Source organism: Ylistrum balloti, unplaced genomic scaffold (assembly GCF_031769215.1).
Source record: "Ylistrum balloti isolate Yb309-2 unplaced genomic scaffold, AGI_CSIRO_Ybal_v1 Utg371540, whole genome shotgun sequence".
NCBI lineage: Eukaryota > Metazoa > Mollusca > Bivalvia > Pectinida > Pectinidae > Ylistrum > Ylistrum balloti.
In genome coordinates this window covers 478,733-497,785 of record NW_026782794.1, presented here as the reverse complement: position 1 = coordinate 497,785, position 19,053 = coordinate 478,733, and the positions used below count along the sequence as shown (strand labels likewise).

At 34.0% G+C, this 19,053-nt stretch overlaps 1 protein-coding gene across 1 annotated transcript in view; it reads left to right on the top strand.

Annotated features, from left to right (window-relative positions):
* Nucleotides 1-17,918, top strand: part of LOC132562884 (uncharacterized) — a 43,430-nt gene extending 25,512 nt beyond the window's left edge. Inside the window, exons 16-31 of the mRNA XM_060227662.1 lie at nt 421-504; nt 858-959; nt 3,166-3,402; nt 3,867-4,024; nt 4,429-4,606; nt 5,155-5,249; nt 5,435-5,606; nt 5,903-5,965; nt 6,779-6,826; nt 7,180-7,329; nt 7,679-7,822; nt 8,100-8,259; nt 8,438-8,541; nt 9,635-9,772; nt 10,138-10,422; nt 12,211-17,918. Coding sequence (XP_060083645.1) covers nt 421-504; nt 858-959; nt 3,166-3,402; nt 3,867-4,024; nt 4,429-4,606; nt 5,155-5,249; nt 5,435-5,606; nt 5,903-5,965; nt 6,779-6,826; nt 7,180-7,329; nt 7,679-7,822; nt 8,100-8,259; nt 8,438-8,541; nt 9,635-9,772; nt 10,138-10,422; nt 12,211-12,240 — 2,148 coding nt within the window. The 3' untranslated portion in view covers nt 12,241-17,918. The remainder of the gene's footprint in view (nt 1-420; nt 505-857; nt 960-3,165; nt 3,403-3,866; nt 4,025-4,428; nt 4,607-5,154; nt 5,250-5,434; nt 5,607-5,902; nt 5,966-6,778; nt 6,827-7,179; nt 7,330-7,678; nt 7,823-8,099; nt 8,260-8,437; nt 8,542-9,634; nt 9,773-10,137; nt 10,423-12,210) is intronic.
* Nucleotides 17,919-19,053: the final 1,135 nt, after the last annotated feature.

The window sequence follows — 19,053 nt, the reverse complement described above, 5'->3', positions numbered from 1 at the left end:
TGTTTGTGGTTGTGTTTCGAGAACTGCTATTCTACTGTAGGATACTAGATACACCTTTGCTGTATTTGTTCTCTGTATCAAGTCAGTATTAAACACTTGCTGTATGATGCATTATAAGGGCACCTGTCCTAGTCTTATAGCCTCCTCACCATTATTTTAACAAAAAGGCAAACATAGTTGTGAATGTGTCTGTGGATTTAAGTTTTCTTTCACCAAATAATGTCATATTTGGATATCAAAGGAACTGTTTCCCATGATCTTTTATTATCATTGAATGAAATTAATGTAAAAAAGACATCACTTACAACATCTTTCCATTAAACAAAAAATAGCTATTTATTTAGTTATGTTTCACTTAGAAATATGATTCTTGAATATTTTGTCTAAGTGTTGACTGGAATTGATTTGATGGTGTTTCAGGCAAGTGAGAAGACCAAATATGATCAGGTGTTTGACAGCCTACAGCCAGTCAACAGTTTACTTTCAGGAGAGAAAGTTAGACCTGTAAGTCTATTAACCATATTTTAATTGTTGTGTGAATATTTGTGATTAAAGCAGTAAACTCATTGATAAAAATTAATAGTAAGGGACTTGTGGTTTATCTATTCCATAAAAAACATCTACCACAAGTGAAGATTCCAGGGACCACATGAAGAAGTGATTACTTCAAACAGCATCATGTCATAGGCTTCCTTCCATCTTCAAACATTCTCTGAATAACTTTATTTTTGAAACCTCCTAATGATAGATATTTTATTGGAATAGCCTCTTGGTATCATTTGATTGACATTTTAGAACTTGGTCACTAATCATGATTCTGACATCAATGGTAATTTTACGTTTGTTGTTGATGGCAGGTGTTGATGAATTCCAAGCTGCCGGTGGACATTCTAGGACGTATCTGGGATATGAGTGATATAGATAAGGATGGCTATCTAGATCGCGAGGAGTTCGCTGTGGTAAGAAGAAATCTATGTTCACAGAAACATGCTTTAATCTCAACTCTTACTAATAATTTACTTGTGTAATTCAGTGCAGTATATACAGTATTGGTACATTGTAATTCTGGGCATTCTGAAGCATGCAAATCTTCTCATGTTTTTTTTTTATCAGCATGCTTTATTTTCATAAATACATCAACGTTTTGGAATCCTAAGAAAAGGTGTTAAAATTAAGGTTTACTGCTATTTAAGTGAATATCACTATAATTGTATTTATATAATTGTATAATGAAAACTGCACCATTTGATTTTGCTGCAGCTTAGTTTCACATTTAATTGCTTACAGACATGATAGATATCTATTCTGTATATCATGACGTCATGACACTAATGTTCCCCTTCATGCTTATCATAGTCAATTTTGATTTCTAATTGGATGTTGGTGCAGCTGTATTTCACTACGAGTGTAAATAAAATGTAGCTTGTTTGGTCTATACTCTGTTCATTATTACACTCACTCGTTTTTGAAAGTCATTATATTAAAGCAGTGCTGTTCTGTCCATTCTTTTGGATAATTATCATATTCTTCAAGGTTCTCTTTCCAGTTTCAGTTTCCTTTTGCCCCAAACAGAAATATTCTATCAAACTCTTGATTCTGGTGATCATCAGTTTGTCTTGGTCATTGAAATGCTTTACGGTTTCAGTTGTTTTACTTTAACATTATATGTATAATACAGTAAAACTCAACTTGTGTTGAGCATGCTTGAATCAAATACATCAAAGGAGTCAAATGTTTTGTTCAGTCCCAATTTTTTCTCTTCTTTATCTTAGTAAATTAAACATGGATGATTCGAACACTGTTGAGTTGATTACTGCATTTGTGTTGAACATATTTTGAGGTCCATCATTCTAAATGCGACCAAAATTTCCTCCCATTTTTTGGCAAACATTCAGACGTTGACCTTGTCTTGGCTAAAAATTTCCTGGCTTCGGTCTAAATGACTAAAAGTGTGTTCAGTCAGCTGTCTCTGTTAATGAGCCCTGTTGTAATTTTCAATCAAACATCAGTCCTTGTGTTTATACAGGTGCACAAGTAAAAGTAAGAATTTATACAGAATAAGGAAACAAAACTTCAAATAAAATACGCTGTAGTCTGCATGGCTGCCCAAAACCAAGAGGAAAAAACAAGCGATAACTACACTGCTGATACAGATTATGATAATACTAGTTGTCATTGACACATTAGTTTATGATTAAGTGCATTTACTGGATATACATGTACATAAAGAAGCTGTAAGTTTATTTTTCTTCTATTTTACGGAATACACTCTTAGTCGCTATTCATGTAAGTTATGGTTCAGTGACTTTGGAGCAGCCTTCACCTTTTCATAACCTCTCAGTGCTATTGATGTTATAACAATGTATAATGTTCATGAGTACATATATATTTAGTTTTATTTTTAAATATTGTTGACAGGACTTGTTTCATTAAAGGATATTAATGTGAGAACAATATTTGTATTACTTTAGGTATCAATGTCACTAAGTTATGTGTATTATAATGGTTGTGTATCCTTGGCTGTGCTGCAATGACGACTGTTTCAAATTACTTTTACTGTCACACCATGCTATGAGACACTTATCCTGTAAACAAATGATGAAAATAGGGTCTCTCTTCGAAGCACTGTATGTCTCCAGTCACAGAAACACAGTCAAGTTGAACCATCAGATATGTCAAATATTTCCTTTGGTCCCAGTTCAATAACCTCCTGGTGATTATCTTTTTTCTGTAAATTTACTAACATATTGCATTTATCCTCATAAATGCCCCCTTCAAAACGAAAAACACACCCAACCCTACATTTCAGAAGTAATTTCTATGTATGATTCAATATGTAAATAAGTCTCCATACACTTGCATTTTGAAGTCCAGAACAGCAATGCTCAAGGCAATCACAACATATGAAATGATAATTAATAAAATGTGTATTTACAAAAGTGTTAATGTAAGCTTAAAAGTCATAAGTCATTATCCTGGACTGCCATATGAGCTGTACGAGCTCACAAGCTGGAGCATTTACAGTAATTTGACCAGTCACTTTTGTATGCATTTCTTTTTTTTGATCTCATCTGACAGTAAGTAAAGGGATGCATGCAGAGTAGATGACGTATAGAAAATACCATGTATAGATTACCTACATATCATGGCATTCTTTAATTGCAGGCCATGCACCTTGTTTATCGATGTTTAGAAAAAGAACCTTTACCTGCAACATTACCCCCTCTTGTTATACCACCCTCTAAGAGGAAGGGAGGTGTGGTCACTGCAGGTATTCCAGCCAGTGTTCCAGGTGCTGTCCCAGGGGGTATACAAGCAGGTATGGTGATGGGCGGGGTACCTGTCCTTACACCAAATGTCACTGGTCGGTCTACACCAACCCAGCGATCAGACTCGCCAAGTGTAAGTATAAGACAAACATTACACTGAAATTGACCATAATCTGCTTATAACAGGTGCTCTCTCAGATTGATCAGTTGAAATTTGCTGGTTGGTATATTGCAATCACTTTTTGTTACTCCTTTTCTCCATTTATTCCTTGTTTTTGATACTTTATTCTTCAGCCTCATTTTACCTTAACTGTTATGAGGATATTGAACTCAAAACAAATTGATAGGATTTCATGAGTGGATAAACCATTTAATTTCACACTGAAGTAAATGTTGTTTTCTCTAGTTTCAAAGTATAGGTTCTTTCTGTTCCTTACTTGAAGACCATTTCCGTTGATTGGAAGAAATGGAAGGCTTTCGGAAATTTCTTTCAATTTTGTGTTTAAAGCATGAATTTTTCATCTTCCAATTCTAACTTCTAGTTTATACCAAAATTGATGTATGAATACCATCATATACTTTTTCTTTCCTTTGTAGTTGACTGTTCCATGGGTTGTTACTGCTGCAGAGAAGACAAATTACGACGTCATGTTTAAAAAGGCTGATGTAGACATGGATGGTCTGGTATCTGGCCAAGAAATTCGTGAAGTCTTTCTCCAAAGTGGAGTTCAAAACAACATTTTAGCTCATATCTGGTAGGTTTTCCTTTAATGATTGTAATGCATTAACCTAATGTACTTATTGTAAACTTAAGTTCAGACAAAGAGGAGAAGAATCTCAAAACTTTGGTGTCTGATAGGTTCATGTTTGTGTTGTTGTTCATGTATTAGGAAGAATGGTTCTGAGATTGGCACTACAGTGACTTGACTATTATGTTCAAGTTTTAAGCTTTGTCTAACTATAAAAGCACCAATATGTCATTGGCCGAGGTTAAAAGAGTAAAGGTCACATTTGACATCTTCTGCAAATTCATCAAACAATAAAACATACATGGAAGCAGGATGTTGATGATTTACATACATGTTTTAGTTCATTTTAAGTTGAAGCTAGTTTATAAATTATAACATTATAACAAGCACACTCTAACTGATTGTTATAGGGGGCTGTGTGATACAAAAGGAGCTGGTAAGTTGAACCAAGAACAGTTTGCACTGGCCATGTATCTTATACAGAAGAAGTTGAAGGGAATAGACCCTCCTGCTCAACTTAGTCCTGAAATGGTCCCACCTTCCATGAGGCCCAAGCAAGGAGCTGATCCAACTGCCTTTGGAGTCACGGTAAGGTCTGCTGCCAGAAATGTATTTTTTGTATATGTGTAATGTTTAAGGACAGGATCCAAATCATTTACTCCATTACCAGTTTATATCATCTTATAAACAGTATTATGTTGTTCTTTATATATTATGATCTTTTCACCAGTTTGATAATAATGATAAACTTGATTTATTTTACAAAGCTTGCGAAACAAGTTTTGCCAACTTATATTAATTACTCTTGTTGGCCCAGATGGATGTGTGTGAAGTGTCTTACTGTGTTAGGAAACCGAAGTACCTGGAGAAAACCCATGGGGTCGGGCAGGTGACCCCATATCTTTACACATCCATTCAAGGAATCAAACCCCAAATGGCTAGGTGAAAGGCGAGTGCGTTACCACTACGCCACCCAGTATAATGTATAATGGTTATAACATATCATTGAAATGATTGTCACACTTCAACCAATTGAACACACTTATTAGTGATTCTATCATTTGTGGGAAATGTGTCCATTTGATACAAACTAGAAAGTCTCCTACAAAATGGTTCCATTTTTTACAACATGACAGGACGGCACAAATGCTGGACCTTATGGACATGTAGCAGACTTCTCGGCCATCAAGGAACTGGATGTTATCAGCAAAGATATAGATGACATGAAAAGGTAACCATCTGTTTTCTGTCAGATATATAGCTCTACGTTCCTGAAAAATATTATTTTCAGACAACTTAAAAAAGTTACGACATTTTCCTTAATTAAGTTAAAATGTAATCCTAATCATTATTTTATGATAAAAGAATCACAGTGTAAGAAATACTGGACAATATTCTCTACCTTCTGTGATACAGGGAGAAACTACAAATAGAGAGAGACAATGCCCAGAAGGAAGCTGATATTAAGATTTGTAATGGAGAAGTTCAGATGTTACAGAAAGAGTTAGACGCTATCACTGCCACATTACAGCAGCTAGAGAGTCAGAAAAAGGAGGCTCAGAAACGGCTGGATGAGTTGGACGATAAGGTAATGGAGAGATAGCTTTCATTATATATTTAGATGCATCTATTCCTGCCCTCCATTTCAGTGTTATTAATGTCCATCAGGTCGCATCCTGTTATAAATCAACAACCTCCTTTAAGATTTGGTTAACATTTACCCTATAAGATCAATATATCAAGGTCTACACCATATTGTATGAAGATTATCCCAGGTCATGATTAAAGATTCGTCGATTGTATTTGATAATAGTGTAAAAATAGTGGATTTTTTAACAAAAATTAAGAAAGAAATTAAGGGAGTTTGATCTTTGTGTTCAACAGAAATCTAATTTGGAAAGCAATATGAAAGAGATGAGGGAAAAGTTGGAAGAAGAGGAAAAACAGGTATGTTTGTAAATTTGACCTAGAGAGATTTGTGACCCATTCTGAAACTCTAATGTGCGATATCTGTAGACAGTATTTTTACACTCCCTGAAAATTTTCAGTGGGGAGCATACACTTGCTGCTTTGTCCATTTGTCTATCAGTCCTTTCGTGTGCAAAATATAATTTTACCCTCAGTAACGCAAGGATCTTGATACTTGGTATATATATTGGTCAAACCAAGATGATGGTCAGTAACATATTGAGGGCCTGACATCTTTGATTACTAAGTTATTGCACTTTGTTAAAATATTGTGTCGGGATCATAACCTTGCTTTCATTTAAAGTGGGATAATGAACCTAGGTGTATACAGTGGTCATAGCAAGACTGCATTGTATTAAATCCAGGACTTGCAATTCCATGATTACAAAAGCATTGCCCTATGTTTAAATCTTGTGTCCGAAGAAGTTGTTTTCGGGGAGCATTCATCAGTCTCACTGATATTCTGCACTTAGTTTTATGGGTCATCAAGGCCTCTGTATTCATCAAATTGTTGTATGACCAGATTCTGTAATCACTTCAATTCCTATCTCTGGTAAGAATTATTTTCATCTGTAGTACTGCATAAGTATATATTGACCATCCTTAGAACATTGAAAACTCAACAAATTTTGAAATCTGTCATACTTTTGATGCAACTTTCAACTTCTAGTTTTCCACAATTTCCTTTCTTATTCAATAAACTGACAGTGGTGTCTACACAAGTTCCGAGTAGATTTCATTACATGATTCTTAACAGATTATTAAGGCTTGTTTTATTTTACTTTGTCAAAGGTGAACAGCCTGAAATCTCAAATAACAACACAAGAAAAGTCGGCAATGGTAAGTAAATCTGCTCAGTACTATAGTTCACTGAATTGTCTGATATTAGCTTGTCACCATTAGTAACATGCCGATGAGGTTATTGATGTAGATTAATTAAATGTAATGTTTGTTTTCTCTCTAATATACAGCCACTTTATTATAAGGTATGCATATTGACTTAGTACAGTATAAATATCTACATTTTTATTTAGAAACTCACTGTAATCAGACCTTTATTTATCAACCTGTTAGGTTGCATCCTTATGAGGTGTATTGTTCGTATCACTGTATTGCTATTGTCTGATTACAGAGTAGGATTTGCTTTGATCAGATTAAGGTAGGGTTGACGGTTGATGTTATGTATTTAACAGAATCAAGAAGAAGATCTTTCTAAGCTGCGTGTAGATCTTAACAACCTCAGAGAGGAAGAAACAAGACTGGAGCAACAAGTTGATGCTGGAAAACTCCAGTTGGATTTACTGGTCAAGTCTAAAAAAGATCTAACTCTACAAGTCAATCAGGTATGTTCTCCTATATAGACCTGTATTTTTTCTACCTGTCAGTCAATAAGGTATGTACTCTGATATAGACCTGCTTGTATCCATGAAGCTCCCTGTTTTTGTGGTTGAGAGGGGAATAGGTGTTTGACACATTGGACCACCCACAATTGTCTCTTCCTCGGGGTCCAACTATTACTATTCATAAATTCTTGATCACAGTAAGTTAGAAGTATCTCCATGTTCCTCATACATCTAGATTAGCCCATCCTAACTGAAAGATTTATTGCAAAACATTTGATTAAGAAATGAATGAAAAAAAGGTGATAAACTTCAACTGTTTTTGAAGGTAAAAGATCAATTTGATTTTCAGACACGAACAAGAGTTCAACATCAGGAGGACCAAAAGAGGTTGATGAAGCAGAGTCTAGGAAACTATGGTTCACAAATAAATGGTGATCTGACGACAGCCTTGTCAGGGATACAGATGGATGACCAGATGAGTTCAAGGGCAACAGTAAGTTACTACTGTATAAAGGGTTGAAATACTTTGTCATTATTGTGGATGGTTTTACTGTAGAATGAATTATTAATGAGGATTGGAATTCAAGAAATTACTAAAGCCTTGATAGCCTGATTTATGACACCACAATTTTTTATCTCAATAACTTGACAGAAATAATTAGACCAAAGTAGAACCAAAGTGTCCGAGTGAGAAATTAAGAAAAAAACCCAGCAATATATTGAAAACGTTTTAGAAGATTTACCACATATTTCTCATCTCTTTTTTTCAGGTTGGTAGTCCTGCTAGTTCTATTGGAAGTTTTAGTACTGGTTCAGCTATGGAGGACTTTAAGGATGACCCATTTAAATCCAAGGATCCTTTTGGTGGAGGCAGTGGAAGTGAAAGTACCCAGCCTGATCCATTCCAGTCCGAAGATCCATTTAAAGGCAGTGAGTAGGACGGGGAAATATCAAAATATAACCAAATTCTGGGAAGACTTTTCTTTGCATATGAGAAGAAAATTATAACTGAATAACATTCATGGGATTTTTACAAAACTTAAATTTATATTCTATTTACAAAACTTAAATTTATATTCTATTTACAAAACTTAAATTTATATTCCAGACGATCCATTTAAGTCAGATGGTTTTAGCTCTGATCCCTTTGCATCAGATGATCCTTTCAAGAATGCATTTAGTGGATCCTCAGCCCCAACATCTAGTGCCAAAGTAAGTGACTGTTCTTTGTTTTACAAGAATTTTCTTATCTTAATATTCATATCATTTCGTTTTTGCCTGATGATGCAATTTTAGGATTTCTCTCCAACAAATTCTTCTATTTTTACCACATTCTGACAAAGGAAAGTGATTAAACCATTTTCAGTGTTAATCCATTTACAAAGGTGCAAGAATTATTCTTCAAATATCGGCCAAACATGGTATCTTGTAGTACATGTAATATCTTGGAGAAACGTTTGATGGTACTTTTACTGTAAGCAACAATGTGTCTATGATTTTGATTTGAACCAAGTCAGGAAAAAAGAAATTAACAGATTTTGATTTAATATGGTATTTAATTTCAATCAACCAAGAGAACTTTCTTTTATATGATATAAGCATGTGGTCTGATACAGGACTGGACAGAGCCAAAAACCTTCTACAGTATGGATGACTTTGATGTGATTTAGCAGAAAAAAAAATCATAGCAAAAGAGAATAAATTGTGTGAAACTAGGCAACTTTATCTAGATTTGATAAAGATTATCATTTAATTCAATAGTATATGTGGATTTAACTGCAGTAAAGCGGATTGGATGTTGTAAAATGAATCAGTGTAAATGTCATTAGTTTACGGTCTTGAAATCAATTTAAAAGGTTGGGCAGCTGGAGGCTGTTTGCCAATTGAACAAGAATAGGAATTCATTTAAAGACAGAACGTTGGCAAATAGAAATGATTATAATTTGACATTACATTAACCTCTGACCTTTGGCAGTATGAAGTATATACCTTACGGAACAGAAGCAATCAGAAGCAATATCAAACTTGAATTACCGGTATGCAGTACCCAAAGCATTTTGGAGCAACTTCCTGAAGATGCCGTCATGTCAAAATTTATCCTCCAAAAATAATGATATAAGTGTCAGTTACTTTTTATGTATTGAATTGATTTGTATACCATATTACTATACTTCTATCTGCTGAAATAGCCTAAAGCATGTTTTACATCATAAATCATATTAACATGTGTAGCCTTGTTTCTTACGACTGTACTGATCAGTAGCATGTGCATGGCAGAGGTATCAGTATTATGCCTCTATTTCAGGATGACCCCTTTTCTAGCATGGATCCATTTGGTTCAGCCTTTTCTTCAACCTCTAGTCCTTCCAGTAAATTTACTACAGACAATTTAGATCCTTTTGGGGGTGGTGGAGGAAGTTCTTCAGCCAAACCATCATCTTCTGTAAGTTTGTTGGTACTAACACTGTCATTTCTCTTAATTGGATTTATTTTTCAGCTATCTTCTTTATTTTTAATGGATAAAGAAATGTTTGAACTAAGCTTTATTTATCTCTATAGATATTTTATCAATTGTTTGATCTGCATGGTATACTAAGGATCCTGGTTTACAGTATCAAAAATATGGCATGGAAAGTATATCTTAATTTCCACTTACAATACAGATACATGTCAACTATATGAATTTTTATCTAATGAATCATACCAACCCATTGCTTGTTTATGTTTACGAATGAAATATAAGAATAACCAGTACCACAGTTTCTACTGGAAGTACTAATCACTTTTTACTTCCATTTCTGTTTTCAGAAAATAGGAAATGTATTTGGTAGTGATCCATTTGCTCCAAATCCAACAGGAGGGCGAACACAATCGCCATCACCGGCACTTCCTCCCAAACAGAAAAAACAACCACCCCCTAGACCAGCCCCACCTAAGGGGCGTTCACCTTGTCCCAGCCCAAGTAAACCCCCAGCAAACAGTTTAGGAGGCTTTAGTAGTGACCCTTTTGCAGGATCTGATCCTTTTGCCAGTTCCACGACAACTTCTGGGGATGATCCCTTTGCCAACTTTGCTGATTTTAGTCCCAGTAAGGTAGGTTTGATGTAAAACAGTTGTGTTTGCTGTGGTGTGTGTGTGAAATAATATTCTCTTAATATCATCAGCTGTATTGTCACTTGTCACTATTGTAGAACATATATCCAATGCACAAATGTTGACTTTTAGAATTCTTTTGAACTTTCTGGAAATCAAATTCTTTCAATATTAGTTTTTCTTTTTTTTTCTCACTTTTTTTCACCATTATCTTTCTTTGACCTAAGTTCTAATAAGTTAGTTTTCCATTCTGTTTAATTTTTCTATCGTATTGATCTTATTATTTGAAAGGATGAAAAAGTGTAACACTTTGGTGAGCAGTATTTTTGGTTGCAAAAAAATATGTATCATTGCCCTTCCTTACACCTTTACACCTGCAACTTTGCTTTCTTTTAAAACACAAACTTGACTACCGAACCATGTCTCACATATATTTTTAAAGATGTATTCATACCCTCAACCTGAAACAAACTTTGTAATTGTACATTAAATATTGAATTGTTAACTAGAATGATATGTAAGGTTATAAGCAATAGAATGGATATTTGACCCTCAGATATAGAGGTGCTATGTGTAGCAATCTGCTAGGCAACATGAGCTTTTTCTATAATGCCTTGGCGTACAGCTTAGTACTATTCACTGTCTTTTTACACACCTGTAAATTATCAGTATAGTGTTACAGTGTATGACTTGAGGTTATGCTGCTCTATATCCCTGCACCTGTATTAAGAATTCCTATTGTACATGTTCCCACACATGTATCTCCTTTTTATAACAGCACTATATATATATAAAAATGATGTCATGGTCCTTCACAATGTTGAACAAAAGATAAATATTTTTTTAAAAATTGCCTTTTTGCACATTATGATGCATTAAAAGACTTTGCCGACAACAGAATTTAGCATTTTTCCTTTAGAATATTTGCAAAGGACAATAAATATGTTCAATAAAACAAATGTCAAAATTTAAAAAGTGAAATATTTCAAGAACTTTTTTTGTGATCTAATTCCCCGATAGAGATGATATATGGATAGTCAACATAACATATGGGCACCCAATGATCTTAAATAGGCTCTTGTCTACAATTTGCTGAGGACAGCACATTCATTGGATATTACTTAAATCTTTGTAGTGAATTAGCAGCATTCAGCAATGACATGTTACATTAATCTTGTGCATATATAGATAACAAAAAAGGTTTGATGTTAAAAACATCAGATGATCAGTGAATTTCATTATATTTTGAGTAGGAATAAAAAAAACCTACATCTCTGCAGAATCTTCATAGTCCGTAGTTCATAGGAAATTCATAATACCTGATGAATGTCTTTAGTGTCCTTTCTACATAAATACTGTCATGATGTCTACACAGTTCCATGTGTATTTCCCAATCATTATACCTGTAGAAAGGTGACATTGCTATCACTGCAGTCCAGCTCTTGACGTGGTTGGAATAGTCTGACTGGAACAATTTGAATGTTTAGCTCATGTGGAATTAGTAAGCAAAATTGTTAACCAGTCACTGATTTTTAGTTTAATTAATTTGCCATAGGTATGACTAGTGATAAAAAGAATATTGCAGAAAATTAAAGTCGCCAATTTAAGGATATATTTGGACTTTATATATATCATTCACAAATCATAGTCCTTTTCATCAGAATTGGTTACCAACAGTGATAAAAAGATTGGCCGCAAATTCTTAGTTTAACAGTTCCAACCACGTTGACAGCTTGTGTATTAACCTGGTGTAGTACTAACACTGTCTATATAACTCTCTGTCTACAGTTTGAGGATGACAAGGCAGCGTGGGGTTAATTCTGACTTGTGTGCGCTTACTTCACTAGCACACTGCCTTCCAACAGGACTCTCTCTCAAGTGTTCGTTATCTAACCAGTGTAGGCAACACAGCTGTCCCTTTTTACATACTCTCTGGATTTCATTAGACGAGGAAGCACAACTATGGAGAGCGAGAGAGGAGGTTGCAGTTTGAATTTTGCAAAGTGCTATTTTAAATATTTAATTTTACAGACAACAAATGTTGGGAGAGGAAGAAAACTTAATTAGATCATCAAAGTGTCATCAAAATTTAAATAACATTATATTGATTTATAACATACTTCTCACAAAAGAAAATTTGCTAACATGCTATATGGCTTATAACTTCCAACTACATGGCACAGAAGTGTTAAGAATATTCATTACATAACGATACACCATGTTACACTGATTGTATTATGATTACAATTTGTTATTTCAATATTAGGTCTGGAACAGAGAATATGTCAACATGTATGGAAATAATTACAAATGCATATAACTTGACTGTGAAAGTTTGTAATCAAAGAAGTCGTTCAATACAGACTATATAAGAAGTATCCATGGATAAGTTATGTCATACATACAGTGGATGTCATATCATAGAAAACAGAAAGTGTAAATCAACAATTTTAGTAGCCAAACTTCTTTTTTTTTGTGAATTCTACATGTTTGCAATGGGGTTCAAATAGTATGGTATTTTTGTTTCATTTCTCATTTAATTTAATCAAATATTTTTTGTCCAAATTTTTTACATAGATCTATTCATGATGCAAGCATTGATTGATGAGCTAATTGGTTGTAAACCTTGGTTTGTAGGACCAACACATGAAAGCTAGATATGTAACAGTTATAAGGAGATCTGATTGATAAGAAAAGTACATTTATGATACAAACACTGTACAAAAACCTTTGTCTATTGGAAGACTGTTTTAAATCGTAATTTGTAAAGGAGAATATCATATCTGTATATGTAAAATAGTTTTCATACTACATTTATATTGTAATTCTACTTTGAAAGTACAACCTATCATACAAAGTTTACTCAGTTTCAGCCTTGACATATACATACAGAGTCCATAGTGTCTCTGATTTTCCTCAGTGGAATTACACATCAGCGTCAAGTGCAAAAGGGTCAAAGGCGATTATATAAAATGTCAAAAGTTTTCTAATGTAAAATTTTTAGTCTTCCTGATTTATCTCCCCCCTATACAAAACATTTGTGATAGAATGTGTTACTTGTTGTACAGTGTATAGAATATATGTAATTGTTGATGCCACTTTACTAATGTTAAGGCGGTCTATGTACAGAGCTGTCTACGAACAGTGTCTAAGACCCACATCTTGAGATGTCCTTGTTGAATTTGATTTAAGAAGTGTAGTTATGTAACGTACAAATAATGGGAACCTGAAATACCATTTATAACAAAAACTGATACAGATATAAAGCTAAATTTCATAAAAATCTTTTACAAAATTATTTTTTAAATGTTGATATTGTGATTTTAATTCAACATTATCCATCATTTTCAAATTCAAAATAAAAAGCAATTTACAGATACAAATACACAATGCTATAAGTGCAAAAAAGTGTAAAATTGAAGTGAATAGTTTCTGAGTTTACCCTAGAGTCTGGCGGGCTCACTGATTATATTGTGTTTTGACTCGTAGCAGGACCTATTTGTGGACACCAGCTGGGCCACAGACTCGCAAAGCTGGCTGTCAGATAAAACTGTACCGTCATTGAACCAACCGTCAAACAATAACTCTACAACAGGGGATTCTCAAAATTGGGTTTTGGAGCTTCCTAGCTGGTCTACAGACAGTGACTCTTCCCAACAGACTTCCCCACGACTTAAAGCTGTGTTACAGACCTCCAAGACAGTTCTCCCTCTCAACAAGGGGCGTCGGTCCTCCTCCTCTTCAAGTACAAAGGTTTCTCCCAGGACACGTCTTACAGAGTCTGTAGATGAATCTGATGCTTAACAAGAACCAGTTGGTAAGAAATTGTTGACGTGAAAGGATGAACTGTGCAATAATCTATTTGTAGTACTGGAACATTATACTGGTTAGGATAAATAGACAGATATTGTGTCAAACTGGTTAGGATGAATGGAAAAATAAGTGTGGATCAACCTGGTTAGGTTAAGTGGACAATTAGCGAGTGTTTCAAATTGGGTTGGATAAGTTGATAAATGTAGTTTACTACAGTGTCAACTTTGTTAAGTTTATTGGATAGTGAATAAGTGAGTCATACTATATGTATAAATGGTTAGTTAAATTTTTAACTTGTTAGGATGAAAGCATAATTAATTGATGTCAACCTGATTAGGATAAGTTGATAGTTTACTCTCGTGTTAACATGGTCATAATGACTAGACAGTTAAATGTATGTCAACTTAATTTGGGTTTTCTTATAGTTAATTGAATTAATTTCACTGGTCTCTTAGTTTCTGTAGAATACCTGACATACCCAGTGTCTGTTTGTCCCTCATTCTTTACAAAATTTCATAAGATATTCCGGTTTGACATACTTTTGCAAACAAAATTGATTTGGCAGGATTTGTTCAGTTTAACTCAATCATCAGTAAAATATGGAATTTAAACTCTAAAGTTTGCAAAAGCTCTTTTTGAATTGTATTAATACCTTTCTGGTACAACAGTTTAAGTTTTTTCTTATATGTCTTTTAATTAATCAGTTTTAGTAACTGAATGATAAAGCCATTTGTTCAATCTTTAGTGTGTCTGTGTAAATTCACTATATAATTGCGTTCCAGAGCTACTGTATGAAATGCTCATGTTATCTATTTTCAGGAAAGAAACATTCTGTAATTTTATTATTATTTATATATGTAGTGAAGGAATTCCCTGAATTTCTAGTCATGGTGTAAGTAGCTATTTCTACACAGAATCTGTAAGTGAATGGTGAATCAGATTTATAAGATTGTAGATGGGTGTTTGGTTACATACATTTCATTGCTACTATGGAGTCTTGGTGATGTCTCTTATTAGCGTTATACTCACTATTCAGTGCTTAGTATTCAACATGCCATTCTATTACAAGCCTGCATTGTCTTTTATAATTCGGTCCCGCCCACCAATTTTCATATGCTGCCTCCTGAACTGCCTATGAGGGTAGTCATTCTATCCTTAAAGGAAAGTAATTTGAGTTGAGTTCAAAGACAATTCAGTTCCTGTTTTTCTTTTTCTGAGATTTAGTCAATTTTGACTAAAAAAATTCCTACTCAAAGAAAAAAAGGAGTATTTATGAAGAATAAAATCCCATAATTTAACCTCTATATTAGATACTTACAGTAGTTACATATCCACTTGTAGACTAATTGGAATCACAATGGCTATAGAGCCAGTCATATGCTATAACATATGAAATATTCAGGATATCACAAATCAGAGAATTCCGTTTATGACTAAAATATTGTCACTCAGGTTATGTAATCTCTTCGATTTCTAAAACAGGTTATTTAACCTCTTCACTCTCAAACACAATCACATTGTTTTCAATTTTTTTACAATGCATGTGTTTATTATATTGCATAAATGTTTCACTTGTGTGTTCCAAGTTTTCTAGAAATATAAACTTATTTGTCACCTGGTAGTTTGGTTAAGGTGACCGTGTTATAGGTAGCTTCATCGCTCAGTTCAGACTTACAATTCCTACATAATTCCTAGAGACCAATAACCTCCTCAATAACATACATTTTTGTGTACACATGTGTACAAACTTCATATTCAGTCTTAGTTATATGAAGGTTAATGCAGAGAAAATATCCCTATTTATCCTGCAACTGGCGCTGACATTATCCTAATACACCCGCTACATACATTATTGCTATTTATGGCAGTGACGGAAAACAGCTGTGCGTTAATTCAATAGGATTACTTTCTGAAATTACTCAAAAATTACGTCAAACAATGAAAATAAATGTTGAAATAAGCAATTTTTTATGTTGTAATAAACAAGGTTATTTACCACAATTCGTAACATCAGTCATATTCCTTGAAGTTTGGAACTATATTACTATGCAGAGCAATCATTTTGGCAAAAGTCAGGCAAAATTTAGTGTAATGTCAACATCAGGTAAACAAAGATTGAAGTTTTGACTGTCTGATTTTAAGTCTATGTTGCAGGATTAATAGAATACATCGTCAGTGTCTTAAAATATAAGCTACATTTAGACTCGGGACAGAATGACAAAATACAGTGTATATTTTAAGACACTGACCATGTATTCTCTATATTGCCATTCTTAAAGAATGTTATGTAATAGCAATGCTGGTCAATTCTGTTTGTTTATTTGAATACCAAACTGATCATTATTGCCAAATATTTTCACTTTGTGCATGCAGAAATAATGAGATTTCTTTTTATAATTATGTGTATATATTGTGTACGTTTGTATAGCAGTGTGTCTGATGTTAGAAGTGGATGTGTTATCATACACTGTGCCGTATATTTGTTTTGTTTTTTACTGTACAGAAAAATATGTTGTAGATATAACCTGTGATAAGATATACACTGTTATTCCTATTGTTGTAGCATTACTTGGCTGTATATATACTTAGCACTCTATGTATGGTGTGCAGTGAGTCAGTAAATGTTGTATATATGATATCTGAAGTAATTTTAGCTTCTGTGTTACATCTGTGATTGTGTGCTCTGGAGCACATCCTGTCATAGAAATTACTGAACTGAAACAATAATCATTGGCTGCAGGGTGATGCAAAAAATTCATGTCAAAAATACCCCTTTTAGAAGGAATATGAAATCTTTCTTAGCTCATTGACTTATAAACATTTTATTTGATTCCTTTATATATTGTATTACTTAATGCACAAAATGGCGTGAAATCTGAAACCTTTTGTACAAAGTTTTGATGACTTTATTTAAGTTATCTCTGGTGTCCTACTTCTATGGACTAGATTGTGATTTACCTGTGCTGATTCATGAAGAATTCAAGTTATACAAAGTAATAGATTTTGAATGTTTCACTTGGAAATAATTTTTTATCAAAATTCAAAATATTCTAATATTTCTTCTTCAACAATATGAATAATTTTGTTTTCTATTTTTCATGACTGATTAGTAACAATTATTCTTCAATGTCTTCTATGGTAAAACAGCCCAAATCACAGCATTGTATTGTTATTTTTTTCTTATCAACTATTTATGAAATCATATGTAGCCATTGATGTAGTGTATTTGCATTCTGAATCCCTTACAAATGACTTTCATTACCAGTACCACCATATCTTGCGTCCCTAAACCACATAAAGCCAATGAAATGTTAATCGTTTGAATAAGACAAGCTACTATACATGTTCTGTAACTCAAAAAATTCCTGATGAAATAAAGGATGTGTTTTGAATATAGAACAGGTGGAATGAGTCGTTATAAGATGCATGACGATGACAATTTCACATTTATGATGTCAAAATGACGATTATGGAATGTTTTGAGAAGATTAATGAACGTATATGGCTAACCACATGTATGTACAGTGAATGGAATGCTGTGGTAGATTACCATAAAAAGATAAAAATGCCCATGCAGACCAAATGTGTCCTGACAGTTATGATAGTAATATGTGTGTACAAGTCATTATCAAATCATTACATAGTTATCATCACCTACCATCCATTAAATGGTTACAAAGTGATTTTTTTTCTGGTTGTCACTTACGAAGTCTATGTCACAATATTATCTGACATTCCTAGAGTGTTGCATTATAACGTTTTAATTTCAGAAGAGTACACGTATAAGTAAAATGTTTGGCATGGACATAATTTAGGGAAGTGATAATGGTGTTCAGAATTTTAGATGACCATGGCTTCAAAGTTGAGTGGGAGATAGGGATATGGATTAACATACTTAAAACAATCTAATATAGTGTCCTATAAAAACACCAAAGTTTGGGGAACTCTTCAGAAAGAGCAAATTTCAGTCTGACCAATGTGAGGTAGATGTGTTCAGTGTTAGTATGGGAAAGCTTCTTTATGACAGTTGGAAGTAATGTTTTGCTTCTACTTCAGAGAAAGGAGTAGGGGAAAGTTACTTTTCAACAGCGAGAGTTTTTATGTGACAGCTGATAGTAAGGCTAGATGTAGCTGTAGGGAAAGGTTTTTATGTGACAGCTGATAGTAAGGCTAGATGTAGCTGTAGGGAAAGGTTTTTTATGTGACAGCTGATAGTAAGGCTAGATGTAGCTGTAGGGAAAGGTTTTTATGTGACAGCTGAGAATAAGTCTAGATGTAGCTGTAGGGAAAGGTTTTTATGTGACAGCTGAGAATAAGTCTAGATGTAGCTGTAGGGAAAGGTTTTTATGTGACAGCTGAGAGTAAGGCTAGATGTAGCTGTAGGGAAAGGTTTTTATGTGACAGCTGAGAATAAGTCTAGATGTAGCTGTAGGGAAAGGTTTTTATGTGACAGCTGAGAGTAAGTCTAGATATAGCTGTAGGGAAAGGTTTTTATGTGACAGCTGATAGTAAGGCTAGATGTAGCTGTAGGGAAAGGTTTTTATGTGACAGCTGATAGTAAGGCTAGATGTAGCTGTAGGGAAAGTTTTTTATGTGACAGCTGATAGTAAGGCTAGATGTAGCTGTAGGGAAAGGTTTTTATGTGACAGCTGAGAGTAAAGCTAGATGTAGCTGTAGGGAAAGGTTTTTTATGTGACAGCTGAGAATAAGGCTAGATGTAGCTGTAGGGAAAGTTTTTTATGTGACAGCTGATAGTAAGGCTAGATGTAGCTGTAGGGAAAGGTTTTTATGTGACAGCTGAGGGTAAAGCTAGATGTA